At 37.5% G+C, this 15,301-nt stretch overlaps 1 protein-coding gene across 1 annotated transcript in view; it reads left to right on the top strand.

The window, feature by feature from the left end:
- LOC126419437 (alpha-(1,3)-fucosyltransferase 10-like) overlaps nucleotides 1-14,377 on the top strand; it is a 57,759-nt gene extending 43,382 nt beyond the window's left edge. The window contains exons 6-7 of the mRNA XM_050086628.1: nucleotides 2,244-2,418; nucleotides 13,879-14,377. Coding sequence (XP_049942585.1) covers nucleotides 2,244-2,418; nucleotides 13,879-14,370 — 667 coding nt within the window. The 3' untranslated portion in view covers nucleotides 14,371-14,377. The remainder of the gene's footprint in view (nucleotides 1-2,243; nucleotides 2,419-13,878) is intronic.
- Nucleotides 14,378-15,301: the final 924 nt, after the last annotated feature.

The raw sequence follows: 15,301 nt of genomic DNA, 5'->3' as shown, positions 1-15,301 counted from the left end.
TGGCATTTACAGAATTTTTGGCATCTACTACACAGTTTTCTACAGGGTGTACAGTGAAAGAATCCCTGTTTCCAAAATTAAATATCTCGAAAACCAAGATCAATACTAATAAATTTATACAAAAGTTTTGAAATAGTTCGGAATGTTGCTAGCAGATGGTGATGTAATCAAAGTATATAGCATTTGTAAACAGTGCACTGCAGCTCAGAGCGATCAGTTCCACTGTTCTGGTACTGGAATACCACAGGTGAGAACATGGCCATACAGAAACAATTCACAGTTTTCTAACACAAGTTAATATTGTAAAAGGACAGCATATGAAAAATATTTGCAGGATCTTTTCCAAATTCCAACAGACACAAAGCATAGCTGATGATCTGTCACCATGAGTTCTGGAATTATTCAGCAAAATCCAATGAAATCCATGTGAAGAATTGCCACAGAACTGGTTTGAAGCATTCCAGCATGCAGAAAATGATGAGACAGAGCCTACACATTTCCATGCAAAATCCAAAGCACAAGGCCATACTTCTGTGTGACAGAAGGCTGTCTTTGCAACAATCCATATTCCCACAGCAATTGATAATGAGAGCTTTTATGTTGGCTGCATCTGGTTCACAGATGAAGCATGCTTTCAGGTGAATGGAGTCGTAAAGAAACAAAACTAGTGTTTTTGGGGTTCTGAAAATCACTGTCTGTGTGAAGCGAAGTCAATTTATTCTTCCAAAGCTACTGTTTGCTCTGTGGTATGCAGCAGAGAGGTTATGGCCCTTTTTCTGTGTGACAGACAGTTAGTAGTGAATGTTTCATTAAAATTTTGGAAAAAATTGTAACCATACAACTAGCATTGCAGGATTGATTATTACAAATTTACTGCTGCAGGGATGGATTTGTCTCCATATTCACCCAACCTGATTCCTATTTCTTATGCCATTTTTGAATCGATTACTGTTGAAACCCCACAGTCTGTGATGGCAAATTTCCTTGTTTGTTTGCACCACCTCTATATTGCAAGTGGTGAACATTTCAAAAAGATTGTGATGTGATTGCAAATACTGCTTGCAGAGGATGAGTGTAATTGCACATGATGATATCCAGTTTTGAAATCGGGGATTACTTCGCTGGACACCCTGTATATAGGTGTGGGGGCAGATCACTAACATAATATAGCCATCCAGATGGTGTTGGAGGGACACTTACTGATTGCCTGCCTACTGAGTGCTGAGCATATAGTGGTCAGCTTAAACAATTGCCTCACATCTACTGAGCAGCTGCTGGTCTCGTGTTTGGGAGAGGCAGAACTCAGATCCCCAGCTGCCATGGTTTCCCTGTGTGACATGGCAAATGACGAGTGTGCTTATGAAACGAAGTTGTGGTCAGTTTTTTCCCTCTACTGCAGCTAAATGATCTAGTGCTCCATCTCTGATGAAACTTTAAACTGTAGCCTCATCCCAAATTTTGCAAGTCATTAAACATGGATCTTTCAAAAGAACTCTCTTTTCCGAATTTTGTTAGTGAGAAATTTTTGTTCACACACATACTGTGACCATTCAACTTTTTATCAATCCCCCCCCCCTCCCCCCACTTGTCTCTGTAGCCTTTCTTGTCCCCTACTTTTTTTCTGTGGAAGCATCCCCTTCCTCTCCTTCCCTAATTTTATTTCTTAGTTTTCCCAGCTCAGTTTATTTTATGTGGTATTGTTCTCTCTTTCCATACCACTTTTCACACAGTTTCCTGAGTGGTCTAACTCTGTACTATCTCCCCCCCCCCCTCCCTCCCCCTCCGTCCCTTCCTACAACTACTGCTCCCTTACTCTCAATCTTCGTGGTTACCATCTCAATTCTCAGATAACCATTCTGAAAGCTTCCTTTTGTTGTTTCAGAACTAAGGGAACCAAACACTTTTTCCCATCTCATATTTCATCCGTGAGTTGCAAAGTAGAACAGTTACATCCTTGTGTAACATACTGTTACCTTCATTTTGAATTTTTCTAAATAAAAAATTGTATTAAGTTCATTTACGAACTGCACTTTGAAGCAACCAGATATCAATCTTGCATGTATATTTATATTTTACAAAAATCTGAAGCTTACACAGAGTCTTCACCTCCCTTTAAAAAATTAAAATTTCAGTGACACTAATTTTTAAAAGATTTTTTTGCATCATTATGTTGTTCCCTGCTGTTTCTTGCCATTTTTATATCAGGAGATGGTATTACTGAAAGTAACAAATTGTTTCACCAGTCTTTCAGAGCCTATCACTGGGATGGATGCAGAAGATTTTTTTCACATATTGGCTCAGTACAAATTTACCTTAGCATTTGAAAATGCAGTTTGTGAAGATTACATAACAGAAAAGTTGTGGAGAACGCTTATAGTTGGCTCTGTACCTGTGTATATGGGATCACCTTCTGTAATGGTAAGATATTGACACATGTGAAGTAATTATAATTAAATGTAATAGCAATATATGAGGCCCTTAAAAACTTGGCGAGGGCAAAGATCTGTATTCCAGTATTAAGACAACACTGGTGTAGGAAAAATGTTGTGATTTTTGCAGTTACAAACTCCAATGATGGACAAAATAAAAGAAGTAGTAATGCCACTTATCTCTTCTCCTTGAAAATAGTTACTCCATTACCACACAAAACTGTTCCACTTTACTCAACTTCTCTGGGATGTCAATGATGTTCTCAGCAGGAAAATCTGGGGCACCCTGTTTACAAAATGCATTTTTCTTCAAGAGAAAAAGATTGATCCTGGTGCATATAGCAACAGATTTTTAAGTCTTGTTGATCATGCTGTTTGAATGACTCATACCTTGTGCTATAAATCTGTAAAGCATATATTTAGAACTACATAAAGATAGATAGTATGAAATATTTGTGCTAATAAAAATTTTTGCATGGTATTTTAGGCAGTAAATATGTTTTGCAGTCCAAAAATGAAGATTTATAAGCAAACATTCCCTTCATTCCTTCTTCCATAGTAGATGAGAAAAAAAGTGCTAATGTAATGAAGAGGTAAAACTGTGGAACAAGGCTCTGAATCACTAAATTTTCACCAGTAGATACAAAGTTGAGTTGATTAATAATACTCAAAAAATATTTTTCTTACCCAAAATTTCTGACATCATCAAAAAAGTACACATTATTTTTTAACCTTCAAATGTTTACAATAGTTTGGTTATTTTGAATTATAAGTCAGTAAGGTCTTAGTCAGTTTGGAACATCTTTTACTTACATCAGATAACCTTATTTTTCATGACTGAAATATTATTGTTGCATGCAGACTGCTCAAGTGATATCAGAGCAGAAGACTTGCATCAGGCAGCTGATAAATCACAAAAGAATGTTATAAGCACAGCTCAAAAAATCATGTTCATAACTTTCATCTGTTGTATACTGACTGCCCACAAAAATGGTCTTTATTTATTTTATACACATTATCTCCAAGTAATTTATTATTGTACTTTTTTCCATTGTTTAACTAGGCTATGCATGTCCCCATGGTATGACCTCTTCCTGACACAGTTTTCATTGTATTATCATTCCAAAAACTGTGTACCTGGAGACTCCTTTAACAGTTCAAGGCGTTGAAGTTAGCTTTTGGCCGTATGACAAATGTGGTTAAAGCTGCCATCGGTACTCTATGTACTATGTTCTAGGAAATTTTATCTCTCTTGCATTGCTGTACAAAAGAATGACATCAAACGGTAGTTTAAATAAGAATGACAATTGATGTTCTGTCTGTATCTCAGAAGACAAGTCACTGTCCTTCATACAGATGACACGCTTCTTAGTTTAATATTTATTCATGAATCTGAATGGCAGGCTTCCACTGACTGTCTTTTGGCTACTTTAGAGATGTGAGTCCAAGTCACATCATCTGCCAAAGTGGGTAATAAAAATTCCTCCCCTTCCATCGTGTAGCAGTGTGAAACACTGGCAGATGTTGTTTCTCTTGAACCTATATCATGGATCCACCATGTTCAAATTTTTCAGTAACTTTGAGTACTTAATGCAGTGTACACGATTAATCAGCTTTCACCTGGCTATCGTGAAAGCGTCTTCCAGAGTCCCTGTCAGTCTGAATAGCAATCTGTCACTTAGGTGCCCCAATTAGCATTTTGCAAGTAAATTATTTATGGTGCCTACAGCCAGGCACTGTATGAATACAGAACATGGGATGGGCTACAAAAATGTCAACACCCTCACTACTGGTTCTTTTTTCTATGACAGGTTTTTCAAAGAGGCTGTCCGTATCAGCACAGCTGATAATTTCATGAACAGGGACATTTCTAAATGTACATGATTACTCTGCAGTTCACAGTCAAGTTCCTGGCATAGTGTTGAATATAGCACTTGAAGTGACAAAATCGTGCCAACGGCAGATACAAGGGAAGTAATCAGTCTATTACTATCTGCCTTCCCCTTTTATGGTCCATGCTGTGGCCAGTTTTCACTGTCCATGTCACATCAACATGAACAGAGTGCACTTTCATCAGGAAATGGAATTACAGACCAGTACTCAGCACTTGTGCTCTCTGGCTTTTCGTGACAATTAACTCCGTATTGCAGTTTTATGCTGACACTAATTGCCACCCCCTGCAGATGAAGAGCAGGTGCTCAATCACATTATTGCAAAGGTTCAGCAGTACCACACAATTCAACACCCAACAGCCTCTCAATGTTTACAAAACGAGGAAATTGTTAAAACATATAATATATTGACTCTAGACACATAGCTCCAGAAGATTATCCCTAAAAAAGAACAGGAGATTGGATTGGATGAGATTAGATGTCCTTTTCATTTCAATGGATCCATAGTGAGGAGATTCCTCAGGATGTACAACATGTCAGAAAAAACAAGAATATGCAATAAATATTTATGACAATGAAAATAATTATTGACAATATAACATAAATGGAGAGATAAAAAAATCTACTCACCAACGGCGGCAGGGGAACACGCATACAAAAGGGTTTAACTTTTACAAGTTTTTGGAGCCAGTGGCTCCTTCTGGAGAGTTTTAGGGAAAGGGGTACAGTTCAGAAAACTCACCTCTCCAGTTCTTTCCTTTACCTTCCCTTCACTCCACTTCCTTCCCCTTCAACTCTTCTGCAAGAAGGAGCCACTGGCTCAGAAAGCTTGTGAAAGTTAAACTGTTTCATGTGCATTTTCTGCTGTCGTTGCTTGGTGAGTAGATTTTTTATCTATACATTTCCATTTTGTTGACAATAAATATTTAGAATGAAAAACAAATATGCTAATGTACCTTCCACAGATCGTCAAGTAAAAAGATCATCACAGATGTGGAATGAATCAATAAATGTTAAAAATATTTTCATTTAAAGTATAAAAAATACTAAACTGGAAAATAATTTTACAATAAATCATTTACAGTGAATGTTGGGCTCCATAAGGCTCCCTTTCTGTGCAGCAACTGTGAAATATAAAATTATGAAAAATGTAGCAACCAGTCACGGAAACATAATTTATTTATTTTGTTGCAAATCGATTTCGACTGATCGGTGCATTTCTCTTACCGATACATGCCAGAAGTAGAAGTAGTGTCCTTGGCAGATTTCTATAAAGAAATCTGACTTCTATTTCAGATTCTATCAAGAAATCTGCCAAGGTCAGTACTTCTACTTATGGCATGTATCGGTTAGAAAAATGCGCCGATGATGACTGATATCAGTCGAAATCAATTTGCAACAAGATAAATAAATTATGTTTCCATGACTGGTTGCTACATTCTTCATAATTTTGATTTCATTTACAGTGATCGCATTACAGCACTGAATTTGTTTAGAAGTCAGAGTGTACTAATATGTTATTTGATATTATTATTAATATATATCCATCAGTTGGTTCAACACGGAAATTCATGTGTAGTAGGAGGAATTGGCTACCAGTACATACTTTAGACTTCTCTTAAAGTGACCTTTAATGGTAGTGAAACTTTTTATGGTTGTTGGCAAGTTATTGAAAATGTGTGTTCCTGAATAGCGGACACCTGTTTGGAACAAAGTAGATGACTTTAAATCTTTGTGAAGAATGTTCTTATTTGTACAATATTATGAAAAGGATAGATTGCTACTCACCATACCATATAGAGGATATGTTGACTCACAGAGGGGCACAACAAAAAAAACTGCTACGTATGTGAGCTTTTGGCCAAAAGGCCGCCTCCTAACATAGGAGACACACACACACACACACACACACACACACACACACACACACACAGAGACACAAGCAGACATATGTAAAGGCAAAGAGTTTGGGCCATATATATATAATAGAGGCAAACATTCCACGTGGGAAAAATGTATCTAAAAAATAAATATGCTGTAACCTACCAAACGAAAGCGTTGGTATGTTGATCAACATACCAACGCTTTTGTTTGGTAAGTTACAGCATCTTTGTAAACGACCACTGTCTCTGGCTACTGAGGCCAGACTGCGAGCAACTGTGCCTGATGGCAGAAGCAATCTGGGTGGTGGGGGAAAGGAGCAGACTGGGGTGGTGAGGGGAGGGTGTGGTGCTGCTTGTGGGAGCATGCAGGTGTGTGATGACAGGGTAGTGTTGCTAGATGCACTTGGGAGATTCACAGGGGTAAGGGGAGCAGAAAAGGAGAAAAGTAGAGGAGGGAAAAAACAAGAGAGGCTGGTGGTTGCATTGTTCGAATAGAAGCCTGTGTAGTGGGAGCAGGAAGAGAGAGAGGTGGGTGAAGGACTGGGACTATGATAGCAAAGGTTGAGGCCAGGGGAATTATGGGAACATAGAATATATTGCAGGAAGAGTTCACACCTCTGCAGTTCAGAATATCTGGTGTTGATAGGAAGGATCCAGATGGCACAGGCTGTGAATCAGTCATTGAAGTGGGGCAACTGGCTGGTCCAGCTGTCTCTTGGTCACAGTTTGTCGCTCTATTCATGCAGATAGATAGCTTGTTGGTTGTCATGCCCACGTACAACGTAGCACAGTGGTTGCAGCTTGGTTTGTAGTTCAAATGATTGCTGTCACTTGTCCTGCCTTTGATGGGATGGGAGTTACTTGTGACGATACTGGAGTAGGTGGTGGTGGGAGAATGTATGGGATAGGTCTTGCATTTAAGTCAATTACAGGGATAGGAGCCAGGAAGCAAGAGGTTGGGAGCTGGGAGGGATGGACAACAATACTGTGTAGGTTTGGCAGGTAGTGGAATACTACTAAGGGAGGGACAGGAATGATAGTAAGTAGGATATTCCACATTTCAGGACATGACAACAGGTAGTCTAAGCCCTGGTGAAGAATGTCATTTAGTTGCAGCCTGTGGTGGTACCGAGTCATGAGGAAAGGGCTCCTTTGTGACCAGATTGTGGGAGGTGGTATGTGACTGGAGATACAAGGTATGGGAGATCAGTTTCCGTACGAGGTTGGGAAGGTAATTTTGGAAGACCTGAGTGAGACCTTTGGTATATTTGGAGGAGGACTGCTCATCACAACAGTTGTGATTGCCAAAGGTGGCTACACTGTATGGAAGGAGCTTCGTGGTATGGAATGGGTGACAACTGTCAAAGTGGAGGTATTGCTGGTGATTGGTAAGTTTGATATGGCCAGAGGTCCTGATGTAACCACCTTTGAGTTGCATGTCAACATTAAGGGAGGTGGCTTATTGGATTGAGGAGATTCGAGTGAAGCAAATAGGGGAGCAGGTGTTGAGGTTTTGGAGGGATGTGGGTAGGGTGTCCTCACCCAGTCAAGATCACGAAGATGTCATCAGTGAGTCTGAACCAAGTGAGGGGTTTGGGATCAGGGTACACAGCCTTCTATTCCACCAACTCAGCCTCTAACCTCTTTTATTTCCTCCTCTATTTCTCTCCTTTTGTCCTCCCCTTCACCCACACCCCTTTCTCTCAGTCCTCCTGGCTGCCTTACCCTCTCTCCATCTCGTCCCTGTATGCTCCCACAAGCAGTAGTGCATCCTCCTATCCCTCCTCACCCCAGTCTCCTCCTTACCCTCACCACCTAGACTGCTTCTCCCTTAAGGCACAGTTGCTCTCACTCTATCCTTGGTGGCCAGAGACAGTGGACATGTGTGTGAGATGTGCTCACGTGAAAGTGTGTGTTTTTTGTGTCAGAGGAAGGTCTTTTGGTGGAAAGTTCACATGTACAGCAGTCTTTTTGTTGTGCCTGTCTGTGACTCAACATCTCCTCTACATGGTGAGTAGCAGTCTGTCATTTTCATAATGTTGTCATTACTCCATCTTGTATTTTCCACTGTTGTATTATTATTTCTAATACTGAGCGATTGGTTTGAAACAAAGATATATTTTAATCAAAAAATTCATTAGGGAATAAATATATTGGGGAAGCAATAGTTACTGTCCCTAGTTCCCTGAAGAAGTCTCAATATGATGTTCTGGAATTCACACCGCAGGTAACTCTTACTTCACATTTTTGGACTTGGAACACTTTAGCTTGCCTTGAGAAGTCACCCCAAAAAATAGTCCCATGTGGGATTGTAGAATAACTGTAAGCACAGTATGCCAGATTTTTCATTTTTATATTGCCTATGTCTGACTACATTCATATTGCAAATAAAGATTTGTTTGGATGCTTGAGCAGTTCTGTGGTGTGCTCCTTCCAGTTGAATTTATCATCAAGCTCTAATCCCAAGAATTTAACACTGTCCACTTCTTCTGTTTGTCACCATATTTTAGGCATGTACTGGTGAGAAGCCTCCTTAAAGTTTTGAACTGCATCATGTCGTCCCCCCTCCCCCCCCCCCCCCCCCCCCCAAGTTTTAGTGACAAAGAATTGGTGAAGAACCATGAAAATTTTATTACCGTAACTGATCTGTCTCAGATCACACTTGATTTGCTATTTATTGCAATGATTGAATTATTTGCAAACAAAACAAACTTGGAGTCTGGTAATTAGCATTGATATAAACAAGAAAAAGTGAGAGCCCTAAGATGGAACCTTGTAGGGTACTACATGTAAGTAGTTTGCAGCTGGATGATGCCTGATAGCTTAAATGAGCTTAAATGTCTCTTTCTGAATGACAACCTTTGTTTCCTGTATCTCTGACAGAATTTGAATCATTTTGTGGGATTTCCTGATACACCGTAATGTTCTAATTTATGTAAAAGTATATTGTGATTTACATAGTCAGATGCCTTTGATTGATCATAAAATACACCAGTAGCTTGCTATTTATTGTCTAATGAATTAAGTACATTTTCACTAGCCTTCTAATATCAGAACCCATTAGAAATCTGAAATGTGACTTTAACAATATATTATTTACAGTCAATTGTTATTACTGTTTCTAAAATTTTTGAGAATGCTGGCAAAAGTGAAATTCTATGGAAATTTGATGGCATTTCTGTATCTTCTTTCTTAAACAAAGGCTTAACTTCAGCAAGGAAATGTTTCAGTGATCAATGACTGGTAACACAGATAGTTTAATATTTTATTAGACTTGTAAGCACACTTTTTAATGAACTTTGTTGAAATTTTATCATAACTACTAGATTTTTTATTTTAAAGATTTTATGGTGTTTATTACTTCTTCTGGGATAATGGTCATATTCATATTGCTGAAATTATAAGTTATGTGTAATGACTGGTCTGAGGTTCTCCATAAAAGCATCTATTGAACCTGACAACCCCATCGTATCAGTAACAGTTATGAAATGCTTGTTACAAAGTTTTACAACACTGAACATGTTACCAATGTATCATTTACTCTTCTTTTTTGTGTACAAGATATCTTTATTCCTTGAGTAATTGTGGCTTCTTTGTAGACCAATCTGGGTTAGTTTTGAGAGAAAACAGTATTCAAATAATGTAGGCACTTTATTAACAAAAATGTATTTTTCATTCATGCCATGAGCACAAAATTATCAACTTTTGACTTACTGACTACCTTATGAATTCAGATTTAATAGTTTTTATATCCAATTCAGTATTAACTTTTAACAAAAGAAACTGCATGTCCTTATCTGAGACGCCATTGCTATTGGTTTTGTGATGTATCGTTGTTCTTTAGACCTTTCTGTAAAGATAACATCAGTGGCTGTTTATGGGCAGTTAGCTACCCTAGTTGGAGGTATGGATTTTCAAAGTTCAGTATTGATAACTGAAGTGGTCATGACATGCAGGAGGGATGACACTCTCTTTGTATTTCATTATAGTCGCCTTTGCAGGGCATGTCTGATCTGCTCTTATGGCTGCCTGATTGCTCATACATTACAGACAAATCCCAGATACAAAAATCCTACAGGCTTACATAAATTACAGGCTGCCCAATTACACACACACAAAAATGTTAATGTTGCACTTCTCTTTATTTTTTTGACCTGGATATGTTGACATCCTCTGATGTGCTCTACCTTGCACCTCCCACTGTGTGCCTGTTAGCTTCTCAGATATTCTTGAAATTTTCAGTCTTTGTTGATGCTTTCAGATTAGATTAGATTAGATTAATACTAGTTCCATGGATCATGAATACGATATTTCGTAATGATGTGGAACGAGTCGAATTTTCCAATACATGACATAATTAGGTTAATTTAACAACATACTTAAGTTAATATAACTACTTTTTTTTTTTTTTTTTAATTTATATCTAAAAATTCCTCTATGGAGTAGAAGGAGTTGTCATTCAGAAATTCTTTTAATTTCTTCTTCAATACTTGTTGGTTATCTGTCAGACTTTTGATACTATTTGGTAAGTGACCAAAGACTTTAGTGCCAGTATAATTCACCCCTTTCTGTGCCAAAGTTAGATTTAATCTTGAATAGTGAAGATCGTCCTTTCTCCTAGTATTGTAGTTATGCACACTGCTATTACTTTTGAATTGGGTTTGGTTGTTAATAACAAATTTCATAAGAGAGTATATATACTGAGAAGCTACTGTGAATATCCCTAGATCCTTAAATAAATGTCTGCAGGATGATCTTGGGTGCACTCCAGCTATTATTCTGATTACACGCTTCTGTGCAATAAATACTTTATTCCTCAGTGATGAATTACCCCAAAATATGATGCCATATGAAAGCAATGAGTGAAAATATGCGTAGTAAGCTAATTTACTAAGATGTTTATCACCAAAATTTGCAATGACCCTTATTGCATAAGTAGCTGAACTCAAACGTTTCAGCAGATCATCAATGTGTTTCTTCCAATTTAATCTCTCATCAATGGACATACCTAAAAATTTGGAATATTCTACCTTAGCTATATGCTTCTGATTAAGGTCTATATTTATTAATGGTGTCATACCATTCACTGTACGGAACTGTATGTACTGTGTCTTATCAAAATTCAGTGAGAGTCCGTTTACAAGGAACCACTTAGTAATTTTCTGAAAGACAGTATTGACAATTTCATCAGTTAATTCTTGTTTCTCAGGTGTGATTACTATACTTGTATCATCAGCAAAGAGAACTAACTTTGCCTCTTCATGAATATAGAATGGCAAGTCATTAATATATAATAAGAACAACAAAGGACCCAAGACTGACCCTTGTGGAACCCCATTCTTGATAGTTCCCCAGTTTGAGGAATGTGCTGATCTTTGCATGTTACGAGAACTACTTATTTCAACTTTCTGCACTCTTCCAGTTAGGTACGAATTAAACCATTTGTGCACTGTCCCACTCATGCCACAATACTTGAGCTTGTCTAGCAGAATTTCATGATTTACACAATCAAAAGCCGTTGAGAGATCACAAAAAATCCCAATGGGAGGTGTTCGGTTATTCAGATCATTCAAAATTTGACTGGTGAAAGCATATATGGCATTTTCTGTTGAAAAACCTTTCTGGAAACCAAACTGACATTTTGTTAGTATTTCATTTTTACAGATATGTGAAGCTACTCTTGAATACATTACTTTCTCAAAAATTTTGGATAAAGCTGTTAGAAGGGAGATTGGACGGTAATTGTTGACATCAGATCGATCCCCCTTTTTATGCAAAGGTATAACAATAGCATATTTCAGTCTATCAGGGAAAATGCCCTGTTCCAGAGAGCTATTACACAGGTGGCTGAGAATCTTACTTATCTGTTGAGAACAAGCTTTTAGTATTTTGCTGGAAATGCCATCAATTCCATGTGAGTTTTTGCTTTTAAGCAAGTTTATTATTTTCCTAATTTCAGAGGGAGAAGTGGGTGAGATTTCAATTGTATCAAATTGCATAGGTATGGCCTCTTCCATTAACAGCCTAGCATCTTCTAATGAACACCTGGATCCTACTATAACCACAACATTTAGAAAATGATTATTAAAAATATTTTCAACTTTTGACTTTTTGTTCGTAAAGTTTTCATTCAATTTGATGGTAATACTGTCTTCCTCTGCTCTTGGTTGACCTGTTTCTCTTTTAATAATATTCCAAATTGTTTTAATTTTATTATCAGAGTTGCTGATTTCAGACATGATACACATACTCCTGGATTTTTTAATAACTTTTCTTAATATAACACAGTAGTTTTTATAATTTTTGATAGTTTCTGGGTCACTACTCTTTCTTGCTGTCAGATACATTTCCCTTTTCCGGTTACAAGATATTTTTATACCCTTAGTAAGCCATGGTTTGTTACAAGGTTTCTTACGAGTATATTTAACTATTTTCTTGGGGAAGCAGTTTTCAAATGCATTTACAAAAATGTCATGAAGTAAATTATATTTTAAATTGGCATCAGGTTCACGGTACACCTCATCCCAGTCTAACTGCTGTAGGCTTTCCCTGAAATTTGCAATTGTTAAATCATCATAGCTGCGATAGTTGATCAAAATGCAGCTCCTTTCTTCACCTTCCACTTAATGAATGTGTACATAAGACTCAAAGGCCACTGTTGACAGTGCGTTTCCTGCCTAAATCATGGAAGGACATCCAGTGCAACTTCGTCAGTTGTCAGATAACAATACTAGGTGAAATTGTAAAGATACTGATGCAAACAACATTCCACTTGACACTTGAAGCTGGAATAAAGTACAGAAACACTAATTTACAAAATCAACACACGCACCCGAATTAACTTGGGTGCAGTACTTTTTGAAGAAATCGATAAATGAGTAACTTATATGTATCGGTTAAGACATTACACTGTAGCCCATTTGGACACATAGGAAGTTTACACATGATGTTTCATGTAGCAACCAGAAACAATATTTATTTTTGGGATATGTGAATTTCACATATTACTGCATACTGAGCTGGCTTTGTTAGATTAATTCTTAATCTTGTTGATGACACACATTTCTAAACCTTTTAGGATATGGTAAGATAGAGTGCAGACTAACAACAGTGAAATATATCCTTTCTCTCTCTCTCTTTCTGCACAGAACTGGCTAATCATGCATACCATTGTAGCAAACATGAGGTTCTGAAGTAACATGTGATTCTCAAAGCCAGTTAAGTTGTTAAATTTATTTTGATGTAATTCATTTGTTGTGTAGTTACATGTGTAAATCTTTGAGAAGCTAGTAATACTTTTGTTGTTGTTGTTGTTCTTGTTGTAATATACAGCTGAGTTGAGTGAAATGAACTTTGGGCTGTACGTAATTTCAATATATGTTACTTTTCTTGTGCTCCGGTAAAAATAAAATTCATACTTACGAAAAACCAGAAAATTTGTCAGTAATACGTGCCATTTTTTGTTTTCCTGTATAACTGTCTGTTGATGTAATGTACATATCTTTCACAAATTCGTTGGGTGTCAACTTTGGGCATGCATCATCATGATTTTGTGGCTGTACTTATAGTGAGACTTTCTAAGTAACTCTCAAACTATATTTATATCCTCTCATGCAAAATTGTATACATCCTTAATGACATACTAGTAAACTGTTGTACAACTCTTCTTTCCAGGATTGGTTGCCAAACAACAATTCTGCCATACTAGTAGAAAACTTCAGTTCTCCAAAAGAACTAGCGGATTACTTGAAAGAAGTAAACAGAGACAGAAAGAAGTATGAAGAATTTCTCCAACATAAAATAGGCCCTAAAGGACAGAGAATTACTAACAAAAAACTTCAAGAAGCAATGACGGAGCGGGAATGGGGTATCGATGGCGATTTTGAGAAAACGAATATGGTGGATGGATTTGAATGTTTTGTATGTGAAAATATGGATAAAGAACCACCACTGCCACCAGTAGACATACATCACTACTACTGTCCACGTCCTATTTCTCCTCTTACAAAACAAGAAAATAAGAGCAACTTCTGGCTGGAGCAGTGGTACAGTGGCAGATGTGAAGCTGAAATACTGCGCAATTATATAGACAGCGGTGTAATTCACTTTACAAACAATGAGTTTAATGACAAAATGGATCAAATGTTTTTTGATAAAATTTGTTGAACAAAAATCTTTGTGGTGTAATACTCTATCATTTTAATGTCAATTTTTATCACCATTGTGCCACCAGCTGTGGCCTCCCGTTCTCAGATTAATCTGCCATTTCTACAATAATTAATTTGCAATATAGTGAGGGTGGGGAAGACACACCAGCAGTTGGCTAACAAACATTGAGGATTAAGGAGGGTTATTAAGTACTCAGGTTTTTAATGACAGGGCATAGAAAAAGGTGTTTCATGCAGTTCATATAAAGAAGACAATGTGTGGGCTGCTGTTTACTTCAGTTCTAAAGTGAATGCCACCACAATTGAAAATCATGAATAAGACTTTTTTTTTTTACATTCAATTCCTGACAACATTGATATCCACTTATCAAACCTCACAGGAAATTGCATCATTCATTTAACAACAAAAGCTTCAGAATGTTGACATGATAACTGTGTCAACTGCTTAACTATTTCCTACATGCTTCCAAATAAACATCTGCTTTGGGGTTTCTACAATTTATTTGTATGTTTGTTTGATTCCCAGTATTATATATATATTAGAGGGAAACATTCCACGTAGGAAAAATATATCTAAAAACAAAGATGATGTGACTCACCAAATGAAAGTGCTGGCAGGTCGACAGACACACGAACATACACACAAAATTCAAGCTTTCGCAACAAACTGTTGCCTCATCAGGAAAGAGGGAAGGAGAGGGACAAGACGAAAGAATGTGGGTTTTAAGGGAGAGGGTAAGGAGTCATTCCAATCCCGGGAGCGGAAAACTTACCTTAGGGGGAAAAAAGGACGGGTATACACTCGCGCGCACACACACACATATCCATCCACACATATACAGACACAAGCAGACATCTTTAAATATGTCTGCTTGTGTCTGGATATGTGTGCGAGTGTATACCGGTCCTTTTTTCCCCCTAAGGTAAGT

The sequence above is a fragment of the Schistocerca serialis genome, chromosome 1 (assembly GCF_023864345.2).
Source record: "Schistocerca serialis cubense isolate TAMUIC-IGC-003099 chromosome 1, iqSchSeri2.2, whole genome shotgun sequence".
Lineage (NCBI taxonomy): Eukaryota > Metazoa > Arthropoda > Insecta > Orthoptera > Acrididae > Schistocerca > Schistocerca serialis.
This window is presented reverse-complemented; position numbering and strand designations above follow the sequence as displayed.